Source organism: Camelus bactrianus, chromosome 14 (genome assembly GCF_048773025.1).
Source record: "Camelus bactrianus isolate YW-2024 breed Bactrian camel chromosome 14, ASM4877302v1, whole genome shotgun sequence".
In the NCBI taxonomy this organism is placed as follows: Eukaryota; Metazoa; Chordata; class Mammalia; order Artiodactyla; family Camelidae; genus Camelus; species Camelus bactrianus.
The window spans coordinates 57,144,354-57,171,756 of NC_133552.1; the positions used below are offsets into that span (position 1 = coordinate 57,144,354).

Below are 27,403 nucleotides of genomic sequence, written 5' to 3' on the forward strand. Positions count from 1 at the left end.
AGTAGATGTAGATACAGCCTTTGGAAGACCAAAATGTAAGATAGTAATATTATTCACTGTCCGATGTTTAATTTCTGTGGCACTTTGGAAGCCATGTGTTGTCAAAGCTAACTCTCCTTTCAGGCAGCTTGATGATCAGATACACTAAATTTTCGTATCTTCAGCTTGGAAAAATTAATCTCTCTTAGATTGTAATTGCTTTGGATTTAATCCTGAAGTTCACGACTGTAATTTTCAGATGATGTGAATCACTCTGTGGAGGTTTTGTTAGTCATTTGTTTGGAATTAGAGTCTTTTCCTTTCACCGTAATTAATTCATTCGTGTTTGGTATGCTTTGCATTTTTATGTTCTTTCGGGTGTTATTTTGGAGAATTAATTTGTAGAAAAATTAACTCCAACTAAACTTCAGTGGCTGTTGTTATTTTTCAGGTACCTCTGCCTAGAATTTCACTTAAAAATGGCAATTCCATAGGTTTGTTCCAACCGTCATCATATTGTGGGTTTTCACCTGTCCTTGTGCTTGAACAAGAGCTCATGAGGGCTCAGATGAGTGAGGAAAAACCTTTCTTTGGATAGAGTGATAATGAGTGGCAAGAACACACCTTACAGTTAGATAGGGTTCATCCTTAAAAAAGACACAGATCAGCAGTTTTTATCTACTTAGTGCCTCAAAATCAGTACACATTTTCATTTTTCAGCAACTGCTCTCTCTAATTTTAGTTTTCAGTAATATTCAATTGAATAATACTTCAGTTGAAGGGTGCTTTTATTTCTTTGGTGTTTTTTTTTTTTCCCAGCTGTATTGAGGTATAATTGACAAATAAAAATTGTCTATATTTAAGATATAGGATGAGATGATTATATAAGTATATATAAATACATTGTGACATGATTACCACAATCAAGTTAATTAACATATCCATCACCTCACATAGGTATCATTGTGGTGTGTGTGTGTGTGTGTAGAACATTTAGAAAGAGATGTGTGGCAAAAGCGTAGGATGTAGTCTGTTACATCCAGGTGGTAGATTCATTGGGGGGAGGGTTGCAGTTTATTTTTTATTTTTTATGTAATTAATTAATTTTTAAAATTGAAGTATAGTTCATTTACATAGATTGATGAGGTTTTGACTGTCAGATCCTTCCATTTGTCAAACTGGTTTAAAATTCTGTCTGAGATACAAAGAGTCTTTTAAGGGATTCCAAGAACCCAGGAGCCCATAGGTTCCTGAGTTTTATGGGGGTGAGCGGGGAAGTGGTGGTGGTTCAACACTGCTTCCTCTCTGAAGACCTTTCAAAGTGTTTATTTATTATTACTTTGTATCTTCTCTTTTGGAGGCTTCTTGGCTTTTTATTTTCTTGATGTGGCTACCTTCCAATTTATACAACACCAGCCCTTTCTTCTGAGCACAGACTGGCCATCGTCTAGACCCGTTGGTCCCTTCTTGCTTCTCCTCTGTGTGTCTGGTCTGTTGATGACACGACTGTTGGCTACCATGAGGCAAACCCCGCTGCCATCGTTGACATCTCTCCTGCCCTAGCTTTCCTGCTTACAAAGGGAGCCTTTGGTTCCCTGACTGGGTCACAATTTAATATTTATAATATATATAATTGAAACATTCACTAACAATGGTCTTTGTAAGCACTGAGTTTCCTCACAGTGAGCTGTGAAACAGTGCTTGCAGAGGGGAGCTGGTACTCACCGGGGACTCTCTTTGGCTGACAGTTAAGCTAGAGTCTCAGTTTCTTCATCTCAGGGATTCTCACAGAATCTTGCTGGTATTCTTTATGACATAAAAAAAATGTTTAAAATCCTTTGTTTTCTGAATAGCAAGACAAATTATATTTATTAAGAAGGATTGTATTTTTTGGTAATCAAATGTGGGACGTCGCTGTATACTAAACAGATCATTATGCTTAACCACGGATTGACAGACTATACCCAGTGGGCCAGATCTAACCTGCCCTCCATAGTAGTAAATAAAGGTTTGTTGGAACACGGCCACACTCATTTGTTTGCATATTTTGTATGGCTGCATTCACGCAGGCTATGATAGCAGAGTTGATGGCTGTGACAGAGATCTTAGGTATGATGAACCTAAAATGTTAACTATCTGGCATTTTGTAAAAAAAAAGTTTGCTGATCTCTGCTTAAGAAAACTACCAAAAAAATGTAACTTTCTGGATAGCATTCAAAATTCTTACTGACTATTCTTCAATTTAAATTATACAATAAATGATGGAATTTGATCGATGTTTACTGTTACGATTTTAATGAACATTTTTAATTTTTATATCATACCTTGCGTATGTACATTCATGTGTTCCTGTGCACACACACATACATGCACACACACAACTAGACACACAACAAAGCGTTTCCCTGTAAAAGTAGGGCAGTTTCCACACATTGTCAATGTAAAAAGGGCTTAAATTACATTGTAGTAGTCCAAGGACAAGATATAAACATGAAATAAAACTTTAATCTTCAACCTCAAAATGACTTTCTACATAATAGCGTCTTAGTTGATGGAGGGGAAAAAAATAAAATGGAAACACTTTAATTTGCACTTAAGTAGATTATTTTTCTGGTATGATTATGAAAGTTAAAAGAATGCATGCACCAAAGTGCATCTTAATATCACAGTAAATGTTTCAGTTTAATTGCATTCCAGCCTGATGGACTCTGAGGGAATGACACTCGCTTCTTAGCGAGAGAGACAGTCTAGCACGGCCTAGATAGATGAGGCCCTCTCAGGCCTGATTCAGATTGTAATGAAAAGGAAAAATCTAGAAGTTATACCTCTAAGTCACTCTGCATTCCTTGAGAAACCCAGAAAACGTCTGAAGGTTCACAGTCTGTAAAGAAAACCATAGAGTTTTTCAAATTGAAATGTATCTTGTCATCAGCTAAAACTAAAGAAATGTATTAGATTGAATTTTGTAATGAGAGTGCACCCATCCTCTGCGAGACATATTTGACATCTTAATTTTCTTGCCTGTTCTAACGTAGGAAGAATCAGCTCTTCATTCATCATAGGGCTTTTACTGAACTTTAGTATGTAAACTTCTGATGAATGATTAAGACACACCAACCAGGCCAACTGGGAAGGCTCTCGTTTCCATTTTCAAGAACCGTAAAAAGCTTTGACTTGCTGCTGTTAGAAGCAAGTTAAAATATTATCAGAATCCCACCAACTTGCAAAGTGCAGCTGATATATTACTGGTGACTGTGTAAAATTATAGCATTGTCCAATCCAGGAAGCCGATGGTCCATCGCCCTTGATTTGAGGAGTGCTGGTCGACTACAAATTTTACTTGCTGCCCTAGGCTTGTTTTTTATCATGAGCTTATAAGTTACAGATTTCGTAATGTCTTTGCCAGGTGACAAATTGACCTGTTAACAAATCACTTTCTCAAAAAAAAGAATTCATTATTGCTTTTTCATCAAAAGACCATTTGCATGTGAATAACATTTTAATAAGTACTAGTCTTTTTTTTTAAAACATTTTTATTGATTTATAATCATTTTACAATGTTGTGTCAAATTAATAAGTACTAGTCTTGCTTTGAAGAAATAGTAAGTATTCTCAAGCCAATTTGCTGAAATAGACTTTTTAAAAAATGAGGAGTTTTAAAAAACACTTGAGAATTATAAAAAAAATCTTATTTAATAAAAACAACTGATGGTATAAAGGCTCTTTGTGCTTTAATCCTTCTTTAATAATAATGTGTTTTTCTGTAATTTTCTGTAAATGAGCAGCATGTATGTAATATACACAAAAGAAACATCTCATAAATCTGGAGCAGTTTTCATGGTAGGTGACTTTTGTGGATGATTCGAAGTATGCAGACATGGAGAGGACACTGTGTCAGGGCAGGAACCCGCTTAATACAGAGGCCACTGTGGCTCAGAACTACCGAGTTGGACCAGGACTTTGTACAGTGTGAAGGTTACAGGAAGTAGTCAATCTCCACCTTATCTTTTACATCTAATATGTCAGAATTTTAACAATATAGTTGTGACTGGTAATGGACATGACTCTGTTTACATATACTACATCTCTATGTATGTGTAGATATTAGATTTTGTATTTGAGGAACATTTTCATTAAAGACTTGAACTTTTAGGAAATAAAAGAAAATCTTTGGGCTGCATGCAAAGCTCTCTGGAAACAATCACCTATAAGGCATCTTGTCGATCAGATTTTAAGAATTGTGTTGAGTCTATTTTGTGAGACCTAAACTGTAGTGATATCACATTTCCTTTCAAAGAGAGACAAAGAATTAACCCCAGGGAGACATTTTTTTTTTCAGGTGAAAACGTACCTAGTCAGTAGAATTACCTTGATGCTAGTAGATCAGTATACATGGTGAAGTGACACAAGATACTAATTCCGTTTACTTAGATGAGACAGACATTCTGTTTTCGAGCAGTGTACTGTTTGGGGTCTAATAAGGTTTCAGAATTTTCTTACCTTACATTGGCAGGTGCCTCTGTGCACCGGAGGACTGTGGTGCAGCACGATGGATTATTGCTTTTATAGTTGTCACCTCCACTTTGGACTGTCTACACACTGGCCCTGTTTCTGCAGGGGACAGCCCCTTGGGCTTCCACTGCTCCACTTCTGAAAACTGCTAATAGATTGTGACAAATACCAAGATAATACATGGCAATGTGATTTCATGGGGTAATTGTTGGCACAGCGGTGTTCAGTGTGATACTCATTTAATTCTCCAGTGGTGCTGCTCACATTGCCCAGTTATGTGCTAAAAAGAATAATGACGTGTATGAGGATATGTTTTCAGACAGCCGTTATGGGTGGGCTAACTCCAGAAGCTGGGAAGAGGACGGGAGATGTAGTTTATTTTATCCCCTGTCAGGTTTTTGGAGTAGACTTGCTTTTTTTCATTTCTTAATCTATATTAGAGGACCATAGAATGACTCGGTTTTGTTTGTCACCTTTATCCTTAACATTCCTTTTAAAACAACTCTCAATGAACTCCTTCTGTACTGTTTAATTTTAAATTTATAGTTGAGGAAAAAGTTGTGGAAAACTTTGAAATGGACCCAAATGGTGGCTGAATGTCTTCACTGGAAAGCGAGGCATATCTAGACATGCCCACTGGGCTACCCAGTTCTGTGGGGTCTCTGGTCCTGTCATTACATTTGAGCTATTTTACAACTCTGTGTGTTATAAATAATTGATAACCATGCAAATGATTCTTGACAGTAGACATACAAATTAATTTTGTCCCATGGAAATACAGTTGATTTTCAGCTTCCAACCCTACCCCACCCCTCTTCCTGGAATAAGCCAGTTTCATGTTTATTGTAATTCATTTCCGCATTCTTCTTTTGCTAATACATGTGTGGTTTTTTGGATTAACTTTTGAACCAGTTATAACATCTTATTTACTGCTTCTCTCATGAATTAATTAGTTAAATATAATTCCTGACAAATGTTTATCTTATATTTGGAGGAGGCATGATTAACCCCCTTTTAAAAGTTGTTCTTTGATAATATTCCCTTTCTGGCAGAACTTTTGGATGTCTGTATCGCATATTCATTGTGCTGTGGTCATGCTAGATAAATGATGAGAATCTAGCTTTCAGAAAGCCCACGTCCCAGGGAGATGCACACTAAATCATCAAAAGAAAATCTGCAGATGTAGGTGGTGTGGGTAATTCAGTTCTCACCTCTTCCTTCCCTGTACTCTGCAAATAGGCTGAAATCTGGAGGCATTTCTGGGCTATCAAATTTGAATTAGTGGCTTTGAGGCAAATCTACACTTTGCCATGAAAAGAGGCAAAAGTCAGACTATGAGTTAGCCTAGAAAGGGCGGACCTGGTGATTCACATCTGAATTGCTACTTGGAAGAACATTCTAGTGATTTCTTTTAGCATCAGGGTTGAAGGAAGAGAAAGGAACAAGGGGTCTGATGCTGAGAAAGTTATAGCTGAAATGCCATTTATGGCTTTGGTAGAGGGAAAGTGAAAAAATACATATATATGATGTCATTGCACACCAAATGTAAGTTAGATACTTTCCCATAGGTTATTCTACTTCATCTTTCCCACAAGGCTGTGATTTGGGGGTATTTTGTCATGCCTGATTTTACGTGTCACACGGCTTCTCAGTTGGAGTACAGGGGTCAAACTCATGCCTCCATGAATTACAAAGACCAAAAGTCTTTGAATACTGATGTGCTAAAACTTTTCCATTCCTTAGGTATTTTTCCTTTGTTCCTTATAATAATTAACTTGTGAAAACTTTTCACTGTGTCTTATTTTGAATAGCTTTTCTCAGAATCCATACCAGGGTCCATGTGTCCCCAGAGACCAGGTGTACTGCAGGATTTGGGAGACGGGGGGTTTGCAAACTGGACTGAATCCAGAATAAGCCTGTGGCGACCTGGGCAAAAATATTGTGACAACCCAAGAGAGTTAGAGTTAGAGAGTCCCCCTTCTGTGGGACTTGGGCAGAGAGAGGGTGTAGTCACAGATGAGAAAGCACTGACGGGGGCACAAACCAGTTTCATTCCACTTCTGGACTCACTACAAAGCGTCTCTATGAGCTAGGGCCTCACTCCCTTCATCTAGTGAAAAATGAAGATAAAAATACCCAACTCTTTTGGGCAAGGAGGGACTGAAATAACTAGTGACAGCACTAGCGGGTAACTTCAGGCTGCTTCCCTCTTCTCGGACCCGGAATCTCCACCCGCCCCCTTAACCACAAATCACCAGAAATAGGCGAGCAATCAAAGGAAAAAAATAGCATGCTTGCTAAGGGAGGGCAGTTTCAAGAAGGGGTGGGCATTGACAGTAATTTGCTTCGCCTCTACGGATGAGAAAATAGGTCCAGTATAACCTGCCTTCGAGTGTAGCTTGAGGATTGAGTGAGAGGAGCTTGCAGAGTGTGAAGGTGTCTGTGTGTTACTTCCTTTGTTTATTGCATTGTTGGAGTATTATTAATTGTCATTATGTTCATTGTATGACTGCATTAGCTCCTCAGTCCTGTGTCAACCACTCCCCATAGGACATAGACTTGACTTTGGTCTACTCCTTCACATGGAGAATGAGACCCATGCTTGCCAGTCTTATACTTGTACACACGGTTTACTCAAGTCATCCAACTACCATTCTTAATTTGAATTGAGTATTACTCTTAACTTTTGAGACGCTCTTCTAAAGATGGAGACTACTTTTACACCCACAGGTTTTTTTAGAGAAAGAGAAGCCATCATGCTTGAAGCTGAAAGGTAGACTGAGCTTGGCAACTTGCGGACTTCTGGGAAATGGAGGCAGGGTGATGCCTTTAGGACCTTTCAAGCACCAGAGCCTGGTGTCTTTAATTCTTTTTCACCGTGTGAAGTGTCAGAGTAGCTATATACTTAAGCCGGCACTAAATGTGGGTACACTCCTCACCACATGCTGGTGCGATGTTAGTGACGGTAATTCTGCAAGAGGTGATAATTCAGCAGAAGACTTTCTTCAGAGGAACTAGAAGTGAACAATTAAAGGTCATTTTTTGTTGTAAATGGCCTAGACCCTTCTTAATAGTAAAATCCATATCTGGTTGTTGGTGTGAACAAAAACTAGTCTTCCCAGCAGGATTTGGTTAAGATTGACGCCTATGGAAGTTGCAAGCCTGGCTAGATTCCACCATTCCTTGTATATACAGTGTCTCTCTCTTATGGCAGGGCAATCATGAAAAGCAAAATTAATTTGGAGGGAAAAGAAAGGAGACTTTTCTGTGAATCTCAAGAGGATGCATACTTCCAGGCTTGTAAATTACAGCCATTTGCACAGCGAGGTGATGAAATAAATCCATGCTATACCATTTGCTCTCCACAGTGCGTTGGGCAGAGTGTCAGGAACATACCCCCCAAGAGGTAACTAAAGATTCTTCTCACAAAATGTGCTATCAAAACCCGATTGTCTGAGAGCCTGTGTTTGGAAAAGAAAATGAACCTAAGTGTCAGTGAAATAGAATATCATCTAGGAGTCTGGGAAGACTGTCAGATGTTCTTCTAATAGGTTTGTGCAAGTTCAATCACCTCTGACTCCCTGCCTTATTTCTGGGAACTTCTCCAGGAAATCGGGAGCATTCCGCAGCATAAAGGATTAGCGTCTCCTGGGCACTTTAAGTGGGGAACTGAACTAATTTTTCCTCTGTTCAGGAGAAATTCTTTTTCTCCACTCACCTCAAAGTACTCAACAGAAGGACTCCTGGGAGGATGGTTGAGCTTGAGGTCAATCAATGGGTTTTTCAAACTGGAGTTTGAGACATTTTCTGTAGAAAATTTCAAGGTGATTAAGTATTTGGAAGTGGCAGAGGGCCCTCCTTCTAACAGTAGGCACTCAAATGCTTGACTGAAAGAATGAGTAGAAGATTGTACAGATGTTATGAGTCAGTGAATGAAAAAACAGCCAACAGTTTCAGCTCAATGGCTCACACCCTACTCGCTTTAAATATTTTTGCCTTGAATATGTCTGTTAAATTTGCCTTAATTACCTTATGTCTAGGTAAAGAATGTATAATATTGTAGGATCCCAGAGTCAGAAATGTTATTAAGTTCATTTAGTCCAACTCTCTTCCAGGGCAGCTATCTCCTCTAGAAAGTTCTTGGTAGTCTTGGTAGGTAGTTACCAAAAGATATCCATCCATGAGTGGGAACTTCCTGCAAAATGTAGACCTGTCCAGCATCCTGCACAACTTTTAACATCCTATCGGAGTCTCTGATCGGTACACAGAAAATTCTAGAACCTCGCTCCATTTTCCTATAAACATGAGTTATTGTTGTGCAATATTAATATACTCTTAATTTTCTAGGAATATGACTATCATGTAAATCCAAGAGAAATTTGTATTTGTTTTATTTGGGAATTTTTACCAAGAGCTGTTCATTTCATCCAGAAAAATCTTCTTAGTGGGATGTGCCAGTCTGTCATACCAATGTTAGTCTGTATGTACAGCTGCTGTGTTTGTGATGCTGGACTTGTGTCAAACATCTGACTACTTCTTTTGCCTCAAGTTTAGCTACGGCCCAAGATAGCATACTTTAAAATGTTCTCCTTTAGATTACAGCTGGGGTATTGTATTCCTTTAAAAATGCTGCGTATGGGTAATTACACTACCCAGTATACTTCTTTAAAGGAATGTAAATGGGAGTTCAAATTAATTACTTAAAAGAGGAATTCTGAGTTCTAGTTCATTTGAGAATCACTGGTATAGACTGTGTTTGTGTGACAGTTACTGGGGCTTTCACTCGCTTCTTCCGAATAGGCCATGATTCAACAAAATTTCTCTTAAATTAGTTGTTTCTGAGTGAAGCGAACGTTCTTCTACTCTACTTAGTGCAAAGTCCATGACTTACATTATCGCATCAGTTCATTTTAATTTGATTTATTTGCTAAACCAAAATATATTGAGAGCCATTATGGGCCAAGTACTAAGCTAGGCAGTAGACGTGCAGTTGATGAAGAAAACACAGTCCTACCCCTCACGCAGATTGTGCTTCTGAGAAGGGCGTGGGTGGACAGACCGGTCACTGCCCTGCGGTGTAATACGGAGTCATGTGCAAAGGTGATGGGGCAGCAGGAAGTGGAGTGACACTTCACCTAGACTCAGGGGTCGGGGAGGCTCAGAGGAAGTGGTGTTTAAGCTGAGACCTGATGGATGAGAAGGGATGGAGGGCAGAAGAGGAGGTGCGAAAGAGAAGCTGATCGCTTCCTATGAAGAGAATAGCATCGCCAAGGTGCGGAGTATAATTGAGCACAATAATTTTGTGCTCCCAGTAGTCCTGTTTGGCACAGGACTTAAGAAAGAGGGTGGCAAGAGATGAGTGGAAATACAGACTTCGCCATAAATAATTACAACTCAGATGCATTGGAATGAACACTGTAATAAATGCACTGGCCAAAATTAATGCAGTTATGTGGGACATGTTAGATTAACCTCAGCTAAGGTGATCAGTGTAAAATTCTTGGAGGAGACATTATTTAAACTTGGGGCATTTTTCAAGAGTTGAGAGTGTGAACCACCAGAACGTATGTCCCAATGAACTATGAAGTAGTCCTGAGAAGACAAACTGAGTAACCCAGCTCGATAACATAGGCTTATGTTATAAATCTGGCTAACTGGACCTTTATCTTCTGTGTGTACTATTAATGGTCTACACACATGCTTATGTATATTTTCTCTTTCCCCAATACAGCAGCATTTAATATAGGAAGTCTAACCACGGAGTTCGTAACTTACAAGGACAAATAACCACAAGGAGATGCATAGACATAAGCTAGAGTTAACTTTTTGAAGGAATATCTGTCCCCCAAGGATTAATCACCCCACTGTAGCCTTTTTTTAAATCAAAACTAGGACCTTATTCAAGCCCATTTTCTGTTAATGTCTTACTCTGCAAAAGCCAGTCTGATAGATGAAGTATTCCCTTAGATCAAATGATACTGATTTAACCAGTTACTTTTAATATTTGGATTTTAAGTGCTGGGTAAAAGCAATGCTACACCTAGTTTTTGTTTCCATTATAGGATATAGGTAACTATCGAGTGTGCCTCCTTTGAATCCACTCTAAGAAACAGATCCCAAAGAAAGAGATTATGAAGGACAAAAGGCCGTGATTGCCCCTAGTGGCCCTTAACTATTGAGCTTTTGTTCCTGTTGAGATTTGTTTTAAATTAAAAATAAGGTATTTCTTTGAAATAGTATGTAAAGGCATTTTACAATTGTCTTTAAGCAGTATGCTCTTTAAAATTCAATCTGGCCTTTCATTTCTCCTTTAAATACATAGGGATATGTGCTTTCATTTCTGGAGAGTTTTTGTTCCCGTCTCTTCTGAGGTTTTATATTCCTCTTGGTTTAAAACCATGGCTGAGCTTTAATCACACAAATGTTTGAGCGGTAACACTCGACTATACCGCCGTCACCTGAACACTGACATTTTAAAGCCCCCGGTTGGAAAGGATGCTGGAATTTGTTACAGCATTTGAAGTGATGTCATTTTAAAATCGAGGTCCCCATACACAAATTTTAGAAAGACACCTCTTGCCCTTTATTAATTGCAAAAGTGATGCCAGGGGGGAAAAGACTGTCTCCTTTTTGTAGGCTTCCCATCACTCACCTGTGAAATAGAGACTGAGTGATATTTACCTATGGGCATCCATCTTAAATGATTAGTGGGAATTAAAGTAATTATTATAAATTAAAGGCTCCATGAGTTGTAAAATGTTAGATCTTATGGAGTTTCATTGTCATGAAGGCAGGCACTTAAAGAAATATACACTTATAGACTGTACCATAGATCTTCTAACATTTCTAGCCATTTTGCCTTTTATTACTTTACTCTGTATGATATGATCAGTGTTGCAATCATGGTTTTACAGATGCGTACTAAAATTGCAGTATTTTATGGGAAAGAAAAATAATTTATCATAAAGGCTTACACGCACTTCAGTTTGATTAGGTTCTTAATCACTCTCACCTAGCCTTGGCCCCTTTACCGAATTGGTCTGCGCTCGTTTACAGCCATTGGGCTCTGAGCGGTAAATCCTAAGTTCTCAAGTGAACTGTCATATAATTTAGTAAGAATGCTGATCTGCTGTTATCAGGGTCAAAAACAAGCACTTTGTAAACTGGTTTATTGTATATCACCGCAGGATCACCAAATTCAATTGTAAAAAATTGCTAACTTTGAGTGAGCAAACATGGGTATGGGATGACCAGTGCAATAAACTTGAAGTTGATCATCATCTGTGGGTGAACTTGGAGGCAGCAAGTGTTTTGATTTACGCAGTGTGGGTTACAGTACAAGAGAGAGAAAAGTCAGCATCTCTGGTCAGCTGACTTGCGGAGGATCCCTGGGAACTGGTGAATTACTGTTTTTGTGTACTTGGCAAGCAGTGTCGGAAAAGTATAACTAGATCTAACCAAGCATGCCCATAAAGATGCCATTCAGGCTGCAGAATTGTAGACATTTTTGGACATTTGAATGCAGAGTCTTCGGCAATTCCTACGGCAAGCATGGCAAATGAATTGTGAGGAGGCATGAAATTGGCAACATATTTGTGAATGCTGCTTAAATCCCTCGGTTCCAGGTTAGCAATTATGGGTCTCTCTTATGGGTCTACTTGCGTTATGAAACACAAGCAGAGAATAAGCCTGTCTAAAAATTTTTAGGAAGCATGGTAAAGATGTCTCAGACATCCCTACTGACAGGGACGGCATCTTGATATTATTGAAGAGGAAAACATAGCATGTATCAGTGCAACCTATCTAAAAGAGCGTTGGCTATTTATGGTTTCACAAGAATGCGTCAGTAAGTGGGCTCTTTGCCCTTTCTGTTATTGCTTCAACACAGGGTTGAACTTTGGCTTGCAAACTCTTTGCCTACAAAGTACTGTAAGAAATAACATTGTTCATTACAACCCAGTGCACACGTATTATAGGCAATGGTAGCAAAACTTTTGCAAGAAACACTTACCCTTATTCAGTTGATGAGCTCTGAACTACTCTATTCTGCTTTAAATGTGAATGCTTGTGGACATGTGCTAAATGATTTTGAGGTCCTGCAGTTTGAAAGATAACACAAGCCAGGGTGAAGTGAAAGAAGCAGGTGAATGAATGATGGAAGAGAGCAAACGTGTCGGATGCATTTACCATGGTTACAGAGTTTCCCGTGTGCCAAGAGCTATGCTAAGGCAGTGAGTACTGCAAAGGTAAATAAGACGAGCTCATGATTACTGGTTTGGGGTATAATAGCAGTGCGTATGAGCAGACGGCTATGGGATAATGAACCTTCGGTCTTGTACAACAGTAGCAGAGGGGGACAGCTTCCTTCTCAGCTCTGTCCTGGAATCACAGCCACGGTCTGGGAATGAAAATTGCAAACGGTGGATCAGTCACCTTGGTTCACCTTGCCGTGATGATAACCCTGCTTGCGACTCGCAGTGACTCTTCCTTTAAGCACCCAGTTTAGCCCTGGTCCCCACTCTCCACCATTCCTGAAATACCCACTCTGTTTCACGCCTTTCCTCTCTCCCTGGGGAATTCTTTACTGTACGTTAGTAGTCAGCAGTGACTGTCAAGAGCCAATTTCCTTTTGAGGCAAATAGGTATTTGGCCCAAAGATCTCAATGTGAGTTATGGAAATGACAGATTCCATTGGTCTAGGGTCATTTTAATTGAATTTGAGGACTTAACGCATTGAAAGAAGCAGCCAGTCAATACTACACAATCCTTTAACTTCATGTAGTCGTGTGCCGCAACTGGAACTTCCAGCTTGTGAGAACTCTGTTGTTAAATGTTCCGGAATTTTGTGAACCTGTTGTTAAGCAAAGTCATTATTTAAATGCTACATTGTATACATTTGCAGTTAAATATATTACATTAAAATAAGGTTAGAAATCCTCAAAACTCATCACTTTCTAATTCTTTTATTATGAGTCACACTCTTAAGGTTTCTGTGTCTGTTCAGAGGAAATGTGATGTGATGGTGTGCTTGCTGCACATCTGTTCCCAACTCAGAAGTCGGTAACATCATTTTGGTAACTAGAAATCAGCCATGAAAATTGGCAAACTATCGACCAGGGCTCCCCTTCAAAACCTGAGAGCTGGTTGTTAAATATTTACCAATACAACACTGACTCCATCTATAATATCTCAGATATTGAGATTGATGGGCACTGAAGAGGGGGAAAGAATAAATAATGGTTCAAAACTTTGTGTTAAACAGATAATGATAGGTAATTGTCGTAAGTGTCATTGGAGATGCACTGGGAGATGGTAGAGCCAGTACAGAGGCTTCCAAACGCTCTCTGTTCCTGGAGCGTTAGTGTCTGTGTCAGTCATGGTTCTTCAGAGAAACAGAACCAAGAAGATATACATATATGCAGACACATGCACACACACATATATATGTTACACACACACACACACACACACACACACAGAGGTTTATGTTAAGGAATTGGCTCAAACAATGTGTTGTAGGACCTCACAATTCTGAAATCTGTAGGGCAGACTGGCAGGCTGAGAACTCAGAGTTGAGGCTTCACTGCCGTCTTAAGACAGAATTTCTTCTTCTTAAGGAAACCTCAGTTTTTTGCTCATAAGGGCTTTCAATCGATTGGCTGAGGCCCACCTGCATTATCGAGGGTAATCTCGCATACATAAAGTCACACATCGTAACCACATCTACAAAACACCTTCACAGCAACACCTAGATTAATGTTTCACTAAATTACTGGGGACCGTAGCCTAGCCACACTGACACAAAACTGTGATTTTTTTTTATGACGCTCCTGGGTTAGAAGAAATACTCTTTCACTTCTTGTTAAATTCAAATAATTAAGTATTTATATTCTGGAGAACTTAGTAGCCCTTTGAAAATATAATACATACAGGATATAAGAAAAGAAAAATGTGTGCATCACAGTGAGAGTGGAGATGATGGGGTGAGAATTCACATACCTTGACTTGGTTTTTGCTTATCTTGTTCTCAGACACCTACAGATTATAGCTGAAGTTCTCCATGCTTAGAGTTCAGTTTGATTTTGAAACACAGAAATAATGAGATCAAGATTTCTTTATTGGACTTCATTCTATCTTGAGCTATCTTGACACTAAACAATTAACTTTTTGAATATTGATGAGATTGTGTTATCATTTGACTACTTCCATATGAACATTTTATATTGAACATACAACTTGGTGACTGTAAAACTCAGACTAGGAAAGGGAGGTCCCCTTGGGAGACTGGTGGGTTATCAGGGTAGCTGTCGGAGCATCTCTTGGGAAAGCAGGCCCATTACTGCCCCACTGTCCATCTTCCCTCAGCTCAATTTCAGTACACGTCTGGGGCGGGGCACTGCCTTTTGATCATTTCTCACTCTCATATTTTCCTAATTCTCCTAATCCTTTAACAAGGAGATGCAGAGATATGATGAGAAGAGTCTGGGAAAACTCAAGGAATCACAAAGTAATTCATCTCTTCCCTTTTACCATCACTCGGTGCAAAAATATTTTACCGTTATTGAGCACCCTTTCTCCTATGGATTTAAAATAATCAACTACATCAGTATGACTCATCGGTTAGCTTTGAGATTACATTTTATATTGTTTTTGCATTAAGTTTTTTTACATAAAGGTTTTAGTAAGTTGAGTGGCTATTTTGTGGCATATTTTAGATCATGGAATCACATTGTTGTTAAGATTTGCTAGTCTGTGAAATTTATTTACAATTTTGCTGAGCTGTTTTCTATTCAGAAGAAGAAAAGTTGCAGCAATTCAAACTTTTTCTTAAAATATTTCTGTTGTTTCCTTTTTAAAGAAAATACAGGGAAAGAATATGTTGTGTATTCTTGTGTGTGTATATGTGTATGCACGAGTATGTATCTACACTTAAAAATGACTGATAACTGTTTGTGTTAAGGCAGGGCTTTTTATGAAATGTCTCCAAGTTTTACACGTAGGAATTAAATAAGACGTATTCATTTTAAGACAAGGAGGAACCCCTTCTATTTAAAGATAACCGAACAATTGACAAGGTGAATAATTTTATAACATATCAGACTCAAGGTAAAATGTGAGAAAAAGAAACGCTTTTGTCACTGCTGCTGCTGCATTGCTCTCTAGGACCGTCCTGATCCACGCACTGCCCATGCTCTATTCCCCATACTCTTGTTAATTCTGACAACACTTGATTCTATGCCCATCTTCACTCCCAGAACGTCAGCTCCTCTGAACTAACAAAGGCAAGGAAACAGTAAAGGCCAAAAATATTGGCAGAAGAACTGTGGAGGTGGGATCTCTACTGTCTAGAGCAGCAGGTTTGAAATCCTCTCTACGCAATTCTTGGAACAGATTTCAGCAATTAACTCATTGGTGCCACTCAAAAGGAATTACTTTTTTTGCAAAATGCAGAGTGAAAATGTTATAACTACAAGAATTAGCATTTAAAGTCTTTCTCAGGAAACTGGCACCATCGAGGATGACACTAATATAGGATATTTGAGTGATAAGATCCACTGAAGTAGAACATTAACTGAATTTCGTAAAACTTGGGTGAAAGTTTGAAAATTTCTGATCATGGCACTGAACAACTTTGTTAAAGAAAAGCAACCCTTAAAGATATGGAAGGATCATTTATAATAACGTTTTACACTGAAAATCGTTGAAAAAGTTCTTCTTTGCAAAGTTTGGGGAATTTGAACTTAAAGAAATGAACTGGAACATACATTTGAAAAATGCTGCTCTCCTAAGTTCTGCCACTGCTGATTGGCTCATATAGGAACTTTATGACACTAAAAATGGTCCAGGACTATTAACTCCCATTGAAATTTTCTTAGCTATCAGAAACTCTAGCTAAAAGTTCACTTTTTTCTGGAGTATTTTTCTCCCCTAAACCTGTTTCCTTCATTCTGTGCTCCAGTCAATTTCCCAGGCACTCGCTGAACAAAATGAATGGTTATTTGAGGCGACATATCAAAGGATGAGGCAACTCTAGCCAGGTACCAGACACAGCTAATTGACCAAGGGAATTTTAATAGTTCAAGGATGAGAGAACTTTGACATAGAACGTACACTCTGAAGGGGGCCAAGTCTAAAACAAATACTGCACTCTCATCAAATGCAATTTGGAGGTTTGGACGTTGAAGTGCTCTGTGTTGTGAGATCTTGCCATCTTCCTTTTAGTTTTTTGATTTCCCATTCACCTTCATGAAAGTGTCAGGGTAGAAATTTCCCTCCACACTCCCAAGCTCTATAAAAGCCAAGAGTTTGGCTGTCTGCAGTCTGTGAGATGTGACTCATTCGGGCACTTCACTTTTGTTGTTTGTTTGGAGTGTGCATTCTGAGGAGTGTGCATGCACCACATGTCACCTCCGAGGGCAGAGAGTCCCCTGTAGCCGACCCACGGAGGCTGGCTCCTGTGGTTAATGAGGTCCTCCTGTCTCTTGCTCTTTCCCACCGTGCCACTCACCAGGTCTATTCCTGGCGGCTTTCAGACCCTGGGCCATCCCTGGAGAGAACTCGATCTGGTAGAAATCACATTTCTGCTGTCACGTTAGCATCTTGGAGTGAACACAAACACCTGGGCAGGCATTAAAAGGATGACGTTGCAAAGAGTGACACACAGTTGAAAGGGGCTTATAGAGGGAGGAACAGCCCCATCTCTTCTTCCTTGGAAAACAGGTGACAATTTGTGGTCTGAATGTATGTCCCTGAGCCTTTACTTACTCTCTAACTTCCTGGTGGAACTCCCTGCTTCCCCATTTACAATTCCCTTTATTTATCTTAGAGCTAATGATGATTTCTATGAAAATACAAGGACCCGGGTAGTCACTGGCATGAACTTCCAGTGCCCCAAGGAAGCAGGCAGCTGTGTAAGCTGATTGCCTGACCTTGTGGGACTTGAACCCACCATTGTGATTTGCATGTAGATTTTCAATACATGTTTGATAAGTAAAAGTACGGTCATCACAGTTTCAATCCCACGTTTTCTGCCTTCACGGTCTCTCATCCTGACCTTCTGGAACCAGCTGTTTGGTATCTTTATCATTAGTGATCTTGGAGGTGCCTCTTGGCCCTCCAGTTGAGCGAAGTCTTGTATCTAGTCATGTAACAGATAACGTATAAAGTGCCTAAGGGGATTTGAGAAAGGAGTGTGGGTGGGAAGCGCTTAAAGGACACTTTTTTTCCTCCTCCGTAGGCATTCCAGCTTTGGAAGAATCTCATTATTAATACAAATACTCGTAAGTGTCAGGGAGTATTGAAGCTGAGAAAAGTTTCGTATTCTTGCTCTTTGGAGAAATTGGAACAGGAGGGTGAGAGGTAATTATGTACCCGGTAGTGTCATGTCTGATTTCAGAAAGTAAATATTTCAAGTGTTCCAGGCCTTACGATCTCTGTTGTAACTACTCTGCTGTTCTAACCCGAAAGCAGCCGTAGACAAGACGTGAGTGAGTGGGTGGGACTGTTTTCCAGTAAAACTTTATTTATGGACAATTCAATTAGAATTCCATAACACTTCATATAGCATAGAACATCATTCTTTTGATTTTTTTTAAACCATTTTTCTCACAGGTCATACAGAAACAGACGGTCGGCTGGATTTGACCGAGAGGCCATGGTTTGCAAACCCTGGTTCTAGGGCCAACACTCAAATAAAGAAATAAACCCGCTGCAAACAAAATTGTCTGACTGTCCGAAGTCTTCGTGGCCATTCAAAGTCATCAGGTCGCTTTGAAAGTTATCAGTGGCCTCAGATTAGGGAGAGAGAGGACATGTTTAAGAGTTTATTTCTTCCACAACCTTCTTATCTAGTGATATGTTAGGAAGGAAACAAGGCTCGACCTCAATTGACCACATGTTTCATGGGCCCTGGTCTTGTGTTCTTGGGGACATCGTCGTGGTCTCTTCATAGGAACTCTACCAAGCACGTTGCAAAACAGACTTACTCTTCCTACAGCACGACTCTTCAATATTTTGGTGACCAACCATTTTTCTTTCTCCATGCTTGTCTATCTCTGTTTTTCCACCCCTTTAATTTTCTCTCTGCCAGGGACCTGTATAAAGGAGGAGAAATGAGTTAACTTCTTGAGGACACTTTGGTTCTATTAAAAACAAAATTAAGAATGGTTTGAATTAGTAAGGCAGCCTCTTACATGTATCTCCATGACCTTATACACACATACACAAGAAATAATTTTGGTTTAAATTTGTCCCACTAAGAAGTATCTTTCTGTTTTTATTTATTACCTGACATAAAATACTGATTTTCTTGGAATAGTTAGAGATTTTAAGACCTCCAATCCAATCTCATTTCATGAATGTAGATCCACGGGGTTTCCTCCCAAAAGATCTGAAATACAACTATTTCCCTCAGGTCATAAAATGTTTATTTTCTTTTGGTTAGTTTTTCACCAAAAGTCCCATGCATTTTGTTGTAAACTCAAATTGTAATGATTCAGAAGTAGAATGCAGTCCTGATGTACTAAATCTTGAGAAATGGGCATTTCATTTGTGCATAATATAGTAGGAAGTGGAGGAGGGAGAAATAGAAAACAGAGGAGGGGGATTTAAAAAAAAATGGTTTATTACTGGTCAGAGAAAGGAACATTCTGCAGACTTGTGAACATTTAATATCCATTCAGTCTGGAAATAGAGCGTTGTCCTTGTCAGTTAGACTTGACATTTTATAAAAAGAAAATGAATGATTTGTGGGCCATTTGCTTTTGAGAAAGCCATGCTTATTCCTTGCCAGCATCTTCAGCGCTGGAACTGTGCTTCTCAAGGGGATGTGAGTGTCAGAATCATGTGGGGAAGATTTTCAAAATTCACATTGTTCTATCCTGCCCCATTTTGATATGGTCGATACTTTCCAGTCCAAACTGATCAAGAGCACATCTCTAGTTGAAGAAGTTGAGTTATCACTCGATGCAGCCAATGAGAATACACCATGGAGAACCATGGAGTTTCTCTGTAAGAGGGACTTCCACAGAATCTATTATAGGATTTGGACTTTGGTTGGGTGCTTTGGGGAAGAGGTCAAAGAAGCAGGGCTTCACCTTAGATTGGATGCTGTCAGAAAGCAGAGGTGATTCAGTATTAAGGTATCTTAATGACTCTGATGGCATGATGACCTTATTTCTGTCTGTGCTTAGGCAGAATTTTGAAGTGGGCTTGCTTTGTCTCATTTCATCACGGTCTCAGAATAATCTTGTCTGAGGTGGGCGTCCTATGAGATTGTTTAGGTGTATGTAACCTGGTGACCTGGCTGTGAGTGCTGGGCTGGCTTCTGTCAACAGCAGCTTGTTTTTCTTTCTTAACATCTACCCTCTACCTTCCTTTCTGGTACAACTCTGGTGGCCACTACTTTTTAATGACATATTTCCAAGTTTTTAACACAAAATATTTTAAATGTACAGAGAAGTAATAATCATAATATAATAAACACTGTGTAAACATCAAGCAACTTAGGAAATAAAAGATGATAGATAAAAGTATTTGAATATTTCTCTCAAATCCAGATTCCTCCTGGGAGGGACCTGTTATCTTGAATGTGTTTATTCATATTTGTATATTTGTATATTGGGATGGTGTTTATCATTCTCAAGTACAATGCATTTCCTTTCCTTTTTTTAAATATACATAAGATATGTTATGGTCTCTTTCCCTTCCAGGAATTATGTATGTTCTAACTTCAATAGACTTGTGATCCCTTTTTATTCTGGGGGTGTTTAGGCACTAAAGCATCCAACTACATGAGGAATCATGAGACAGACACCCTATACTTCACACGGGGGCACAGGACAAAATTTTATATGGGTACTGTTCAACATTATACATGAATTTGAATCACCCCATCAAGAAGTTCGTTCATTTGGTTGTCAACGCCCTACTGTGATTTTAATCACAGGGGCAATTTGTTGGTTTTATTCAGCAAGATATTGGGTGGGTTTCCCTTCTTCCCTCTGCAGGCTCTGTTAAGCATTTTTGACACTAACGGAGCTGAATCAATTGAATATTCACATTTTCTGCAATAACAGACCATTTTAATTTCATGAAGCAAAGGTTTGGCTTCCACTTGTGAATAGCACTGAAGAAAGCAATGTTGTCAAAAGGAGTGTCCCAGTATACCCAGAGAGAAGTCTGTTGAATTAAACCCAAGACTTTCATTACCTTTTACTTTATATTTCCATACAACATAAGCATTAATTAAACCCATCAGTGCCTTCCTCATTGCAGGGGAACATTTCCTCACTGACGAGAAATGTCAACTGAGGGAACTTGTGGCACAGGAGACCTGCCGTAAAAAGCTCCCTCACTATCACCCGGAGGAAAACTGATGTGTTCTGACGGACGGACAGGCAGAAACAGAACACGATGAATGATTGCCATCATTTCTTGCCCCCACTGTCTAGCAGACTGTGGTGATGCAGCTGAATGTCTTTTGCCTTACTTAAGGTTTCCAAAGATGAGCAACTTAGAACTGTATTGCATTTTTGTCAATTGGTATTACTTGGTACCTTTCAAATAAAAGCAAGAAAACCCTCGTGGTCTTCTGAGGTCTTCAGCGTACCTTCACTTACATGACAGGAGCTGGAACTAAGTGCCTGGTCTCTTAGGCCCTTTGGGCTGGTACAACAGAAATGCCCTAAACTGGGCGACTTAAAAACAACAAACATTTACTTCTTACAGTTCTGGAGGTTGGAAAGTTTAAGATCGTCTTGCTGGCAGATTCAGTGTCTGGTGAGGGTCTGTTCCCTGGATCACAAACCCCATCTTTTGGCTGTGTCCTCATGTGGCCGAAAGGACAAGCTAGCTCTCTGGGGTCTGGGGTCTCCTTTCTAAGGGCACTGACCCCACCCCTAACATTGTCACCTCCCAGAGGCCCATCTCCTCATACCATCATGTCGGGGGGTGGGATTTGACATGTGAATCTGGTGGGGGATGCAAACATTCAGACCACAGGGTCAGGTTCAACTTCAGTCTGGAGGGTTTGGAATGTTGGGTACCCAGGGGCCTGGATAAAAGTTCATGGGGGGGGGGCTGGAGAGGGGGGTAAAACAAGGACCCCAGGATTTGAGGGTCATGTCCGAGAAGTAAATTCCCCCAGGTCCTCACCCTCCTGGGCTGACCTGTGCCTCCTCCTTGCAGGGGAACACTTACGAATCTGTCCTCAAGAGTACACGTGTTGCACCACGGAAATGGAAGACAAGTTAAGCCAGCAAAGCAAACTGGAGTTTGAAAACCTGGTGGAAGAGACGAGTCACTTCGTACGCACCACTTTCGTGTCCAGGCACAAGAAATTTGACGGTAGGTGACACAGTTTCTGTTTCTTTGTTCTGGCCGTGCTTTTTGATGAGAATCCTGCTTTTAGATGAAAAAAAATTTTTTTTTTTAAGCCAGAGCTTTGCTTCCCTTCTTAAACATTTATAACTGTGTCTATTTTTGGGAAAGGCATGAGCGCTCTTGACAATTTTTATATCTCGGAAAAACCTGAGTTAACAAAGAGCTGTTTTGCATTTGTGGTTTGCCTGTGAGATTCAGTCTGAATGACTTGCTTATATTTTCATTATCAGAGTGGTTCTCATTCAGGTGTTGTCGCACCGTAGCTGGTCTTTGGTTTCCATCCAGGGATTTTCTTTGAACTCATTCAATGTCATTTAAAATTATTTGAAATGTAACATCACTTTTAAGAGGACAGGCTTGTTTTAAGTGCTGGGAGACGCGGAATCCTTTACTTTAGAGTTTGCCCTTCCTAGAACGTAGCCACATTTTATATTGTAGTTACAGTACGTCTGGCATAAGGCTCAGAGCCTTCATTGATTTCCTGATTATAAGCAATGACTTCATTTCTGTATTCTCTCTGTTAAATAAACATTTTGCACTAGAAAGCAGAATGAGCGAAAGTAATTATTAATAGGATTTCAGCATTGGATTTTCCCATCGGAGCCTCAGAAAGATATTCAAAAGCAATCTGACTTTTATCAACTGAATGAACAATGATAATGATGCTGTTAATATTCTTAGGTGGTGAGTAGCTGTTAGTGCTCTATGAAATGAAGGCGCCTTACTGTGACTTGTTGGAAATCCCATACTGTGGTGACCCTTCTTTGTGGGACTTTGGTCGTATGGTGTTGCCCGAGGGCAACAGAGCTGCCATTCGCCTCCTCCACCCTCTCCAGTCAGTGCACATCAAAGCCTGTTTAGAAGAACCTTGCAAGTTTGTCTTTTTCTTTTTTCTTTTAACTCTCTGAGGTAGGTAAAATATTCTGCCTCGTTGCTACTTTAAATTAACAATGCAGTTAATTCTAAAACTGCAGGTCCACCTGGGGGCGTTTTCAGTACTCAGATCCAGTGACATTTTCCATATAAGTAAAAGGGACTCATATTTTCAGCAAGTATTTTTCACCTTCTTCACATTCTTCCCCTCCCTCCCGCTCTGTGTTCAACCCTCTATGTGGACGCATATGAAAATCATTATTTAGAAGTGATGCTGTGAATGTGGTTCCCTTGAATGCAGCTAGCAAGGACTCAGGAGTTGCCCTTGATTGACAGATTACAAACCCAGCGACACTCAGAGGCCCCTGAAGGGGCTCTGTGTTTGAGGAACTATAATGTATCACTTCCGACTGAGGCGACTTGAGACATCTTAGCCTTTGTTACAGAAAACACATGAGGGTGATTTGCCGCTGCTGACTTCCCCCGATGTCTTCAGAAAACCACTCTTAGTGCTTTTTACGACGCTGTGCTCCAAAACTAAGTTGAAATCATTCCAGGGCAGTTATTCATGGTACATAACACATAGTCCTTTAAATAAAAATATTAGACATAAGGTAGATTTGTGAGGAGTTGCTTTTTTTTTAAATGAGTTAAGCTCTTCCACAAGACAGAGCCTGATACGTCTTGTATTCTCTCCTCAATGACTTTCACTATCTTTGGGTTCATAATTCTTAATCCCAGATCTCATTTCTCTTATTAAAGAAACCCCTCTCTCTTTTCTCTATCTGTCTCTCTGTACAGGTGTGTTTTAAATCGTTCTGAAGTACTTAGGGGCATTATGTCGATCGGTTTGACAGGGCATTGATTTTGCTAAGATTCGACCTGACATAGGTGGTGATTTTTTAATAACTGTGATAACAGTTCATTTCATTGTAGTTGCATCAGGCTGGGTTGGAAGAGAAGTTAAGACTTTTTTCAAGGAAGCTTTCTGCTAGACGTTTTTGTTTTTAAACCTAAATATGATCCCGGTGAGCTCACCTTCTGAAGAGTTATCTTTTAAAAAAGAGTAAAAATCTATAAATTACAAAGTCACCAGGATAATTTCTGCTCCTTCTTTAGGCAATTTCCCCAAGGTGAGTCATGATTTTATGATTTATCTTCTTATCCCGCAAGAGTCACCCTGCTAAGTCACCTTTGGGGAACACTGGTGCATTCATGTGGGGCAGTTTTCCATTTGCTCCCTTGCCTTTTTTTGCAAACACTTCCTCGTGGCATTTATAGATGACTGTCAGCTGGTGTGCACAGGAGACCCACCTAGGATCAGCCGTGGGATGTCACCCTCTGAGTTTTGTTTTCCCAGAGGAGACCGATGGTGTTGTGACAGCCTTTAGGCTTATTTTTAGTAGCTTCCTATTCTGTGAGTCATTTTCCGTTATTGCTGGGGGCTCTTGGCCCAAGGTGTTCATTTTGCATTTCTGCCTCTGGTCCCACTTTCTTGGAGCTCTCTTCTCATCTGGATTTTACATGTCTGTGTTCTTTATTATATGAGTGACGACTGTATTGTATGGGAAGGTGACCACTTTCCTTCCTATTTTCAGTAAGTATAGCAACAATTTAAATTGCATGGAATATGTGTGATTCAGTCCAAATTCTGTTCAGAGAGGCTAGATTCAATCACTGTTAATTATTACCCTACAGTCATTGCCTCCCTTTTTAGCCTAGAAATGTTTTGATTTCATTTAGCTTTTCATGTTGTGGCAGAGGTGACTTTTCAAACTTGAAATTCCAGGGGAGAGGGGGTAATATAGCTCAGTGGTACAGCCCGTGCTTAGCATGCACGAGGTCCTGGGTTCAGTCCCCAGTAGCTCCACTAAAAATAATAAATAAATAAACAAACCTAATTACCTCCCTCCCAAAAAACAAAAAGTTAAAAAAAGAGCCTCTGCATTAGAAAAGAAAAAAGAAAAGAATCTTCAGAAAAGAAAAAAAAAAAAAGAATCTGCTTTAAAATTGGAAACTCCAAAACATTTAACAGAACATAGCATTATATTTATTGTCGTGTCTTTCCCATTTTCTGTTAATGTCTTTGGCAATATTCAGAGGATACTGTGTAAAGTGATAGGTCTTCATTGCGTGGTCAGAAGCTAAACTTGAATTAATATGAATTTTCCCCAACTTTCCTCAATGGCCCAGCTTTACTCCGTATCCTGTTAGCTGAAAATGTTTGTCTGGGAGGCAATAAATAGAAAAAGCTGAAAAGTAATCAATGAAAAATGAAAAATTACATAATATCAATTGCAGACATGTTTGCTTTTTGGCAGAGAATTTTCTTATAACTGAGTAGCTGTTTTTCTCTTTTCAAACATAGAGTTGAAATATGATGAATGCATATAAAATGAAGGTTTATATTCTTGGCACTGGCACTTTCCCAAGTGTCTTATAAGGTTTTTATCTGTTTGTTTGTACTCCCTTTTCTGACCAAATCTCCACCTCTGGCTGGTATCACACATCCCTGCAAACCCCTTACCCTGCTGGTCAGAATCTGGCCACTGCAAAGTTTCCCTCAGAAGACATGGGATGCTCTCAAATTGCTCTGTAGCCACGTCCAGATTTTCTAACACAACCCAGGGTTAAATTATGGATGAAGACCCAGCCAGGTACACCTGGATGAGTGATCACAACATTACTCACCTACTTCCTGCCTTTCTTACCTCTGCCAGATACTCCAGACAGCCAGAAGTACGCAAAACAAATACACGAATCATACTCAGATACAGAAAAAGAGTGACATCTTTGTGTATCCACTCGTTTTCCTAGCATATTTTTGTGTTTAGTAACCATCCGATCTGTCAGATTGGTATTTGTGTCTAAATCCCATGGCTGACATTCTTGTGAGTGGCTAATTTGTTAGGATCCTAGGAAAATGGAGAACAACCCCATATGCTGATAATAGTAATGGGAATAACAGGGACCATCGGGCCATGCTCCTCATCCATTACAGACATGAACTTACTTACCAGGAGAGGATGGCAGTGCAAAGCCACACAGATGCTCCGTGGCAAAGCAGCATCCCGTCCCAGGCTGAGTGCTTCTGCATCCCTGCTCTTAGGTAGAACTAAGAGCATCTCTCTAGTGCTTTCCAGTCCCCAAATGTGATGAGATTTCGCCCTCAGCATCATCTTTTCCTCTGTCTCCTGCTGCCTGTTCTATCCCAGTTATTGTGGGGGAGGAGGGAGGAAATGCCTTATAGAGAAAAGTGGAAGGAGTTGTGTTTTTTTTTTAATCCTTAAAAAAAAAAAAAAGGAAAATTACCCACCTAAATCTAGTCCAGAATCTGTCCAGCCCTCAAGGAACCTGGAGCCCGGAGAGGGTAAATGACTTGCCAAGTTTCCACCAAGAATGATGAAACCAAGACTGTAACCGAATACTCTTGCCTTACATCAGACTTTTAAATAGTAATGTGATAGCAAGTCGATATTTGGTTGAAATTCTAACTAAGCTTTTATTTGTTTTGAGTGGATGCTGGCTAAAAATTATCAATATTCTTTTAACAAGGAAAGAAAGTGATAGCGGTGGGTGAAGATTCTAGCCATAGTGTTTGAAAAGGCAGGAGCAGCATTCAGCTGGAAGTTGTCTCTAAATTAAAGGGGAACGAGTGTTTTGTGCAAAAAATGTTATTGACTCAATGAAGGCACAATGTTTATTTTCCTTATTTCACAAAGTCCTAGTAGCTTCTCTCTTGATGTGGGCACCAGCACCTTGTTCTCCAGAATTGTATCTGGAATACAGATTATTCAGAGACAGGCAAATTGAGTTGAACAGATATTTTATTTGGGCAGATTTTTTTTCCTTCAGATTGATTTGAGCTGGAATTTATCCACATCTGAAGCTGAAAATGAGGTTTTTTTGTTTAGTGTGTTCTTGGTCTTATTATTTTACTTTCCTTCCTGGTTTTTATTTATGTATTTTAATGTGTACATTTGTTTGGAGATTTTGGTAGCAAGTACATTTTTAAACACAAAATAAAAAAAAGTTAAGCCATAATTTCCCATCCTTCTGAAGAACTGATTCCGTAGTAACACCCTCAGAATTCTTATCTTTATTGAATGTGGAAATAATTCATACACGGTGGCATAATATTTTTACACTGCAAATCTGCTTGTGTTTCCTTTTTAAATATCATTTCTCATCTTATACTGTAGAGGTGACAATAATGTAATGATAGCTTTAAAATATGGTCTAATTTTCTTATTTGAAAGGCAAAAATCCCTTAGTAGTTTTCCTTATGGTAGCAGAATCTTCTATATTTCCTGTCACAAGGGTGATATGTGTGTGTATTTGTGTGTGTGATTTCAATTTGGAAATGTTTATTCAAAACGTACTATGTAGATGGTGCTCAACTCTGTGTTGTAGATACAAATACAAAGATAAATAATAATAACTGAATAATAATAGTAAGTAAATAATAACTAATAAAAATAACCAATAAAACTGTCACAAAGTTTACCTTGTTGGAGAGACATAAATATAAAACTAGCACTAAGGAAGGCAGAATTGACTATGCCATCAAGTGGAAGTCCAGTTGAAACAGAAAGGAGAGAGTCAAATATTTCACTGAGAGGCACCAGAGAAGACTTTTGGAAGATGAGACACATGG

The 27,403-nt window shown here is 39.4% G+C and overlaps 1 protein-coding gene across 1 annotated transcript in view; it reads left to right on the forward strand.

Annotated features, from left to right (window-relative positions):
• The window catches only part of GPC6 (glypican 6), a 998,187-nt gene that overhangs the window by 230,808 nt on the left and 739,976 nt on the right, over positions 1-27,403 (forward strand). Inside the window, exon 2 of the mRNA XM_074378417.1 lies at positions 21,679-21,837. Coding sequence (XP_074234518.1) covers positions 21,679-21,837 — 159 coding nt within the window. The remainder of the gene's footprint in view (positions 1-21,678; positions 21,838-27,403) is intronic.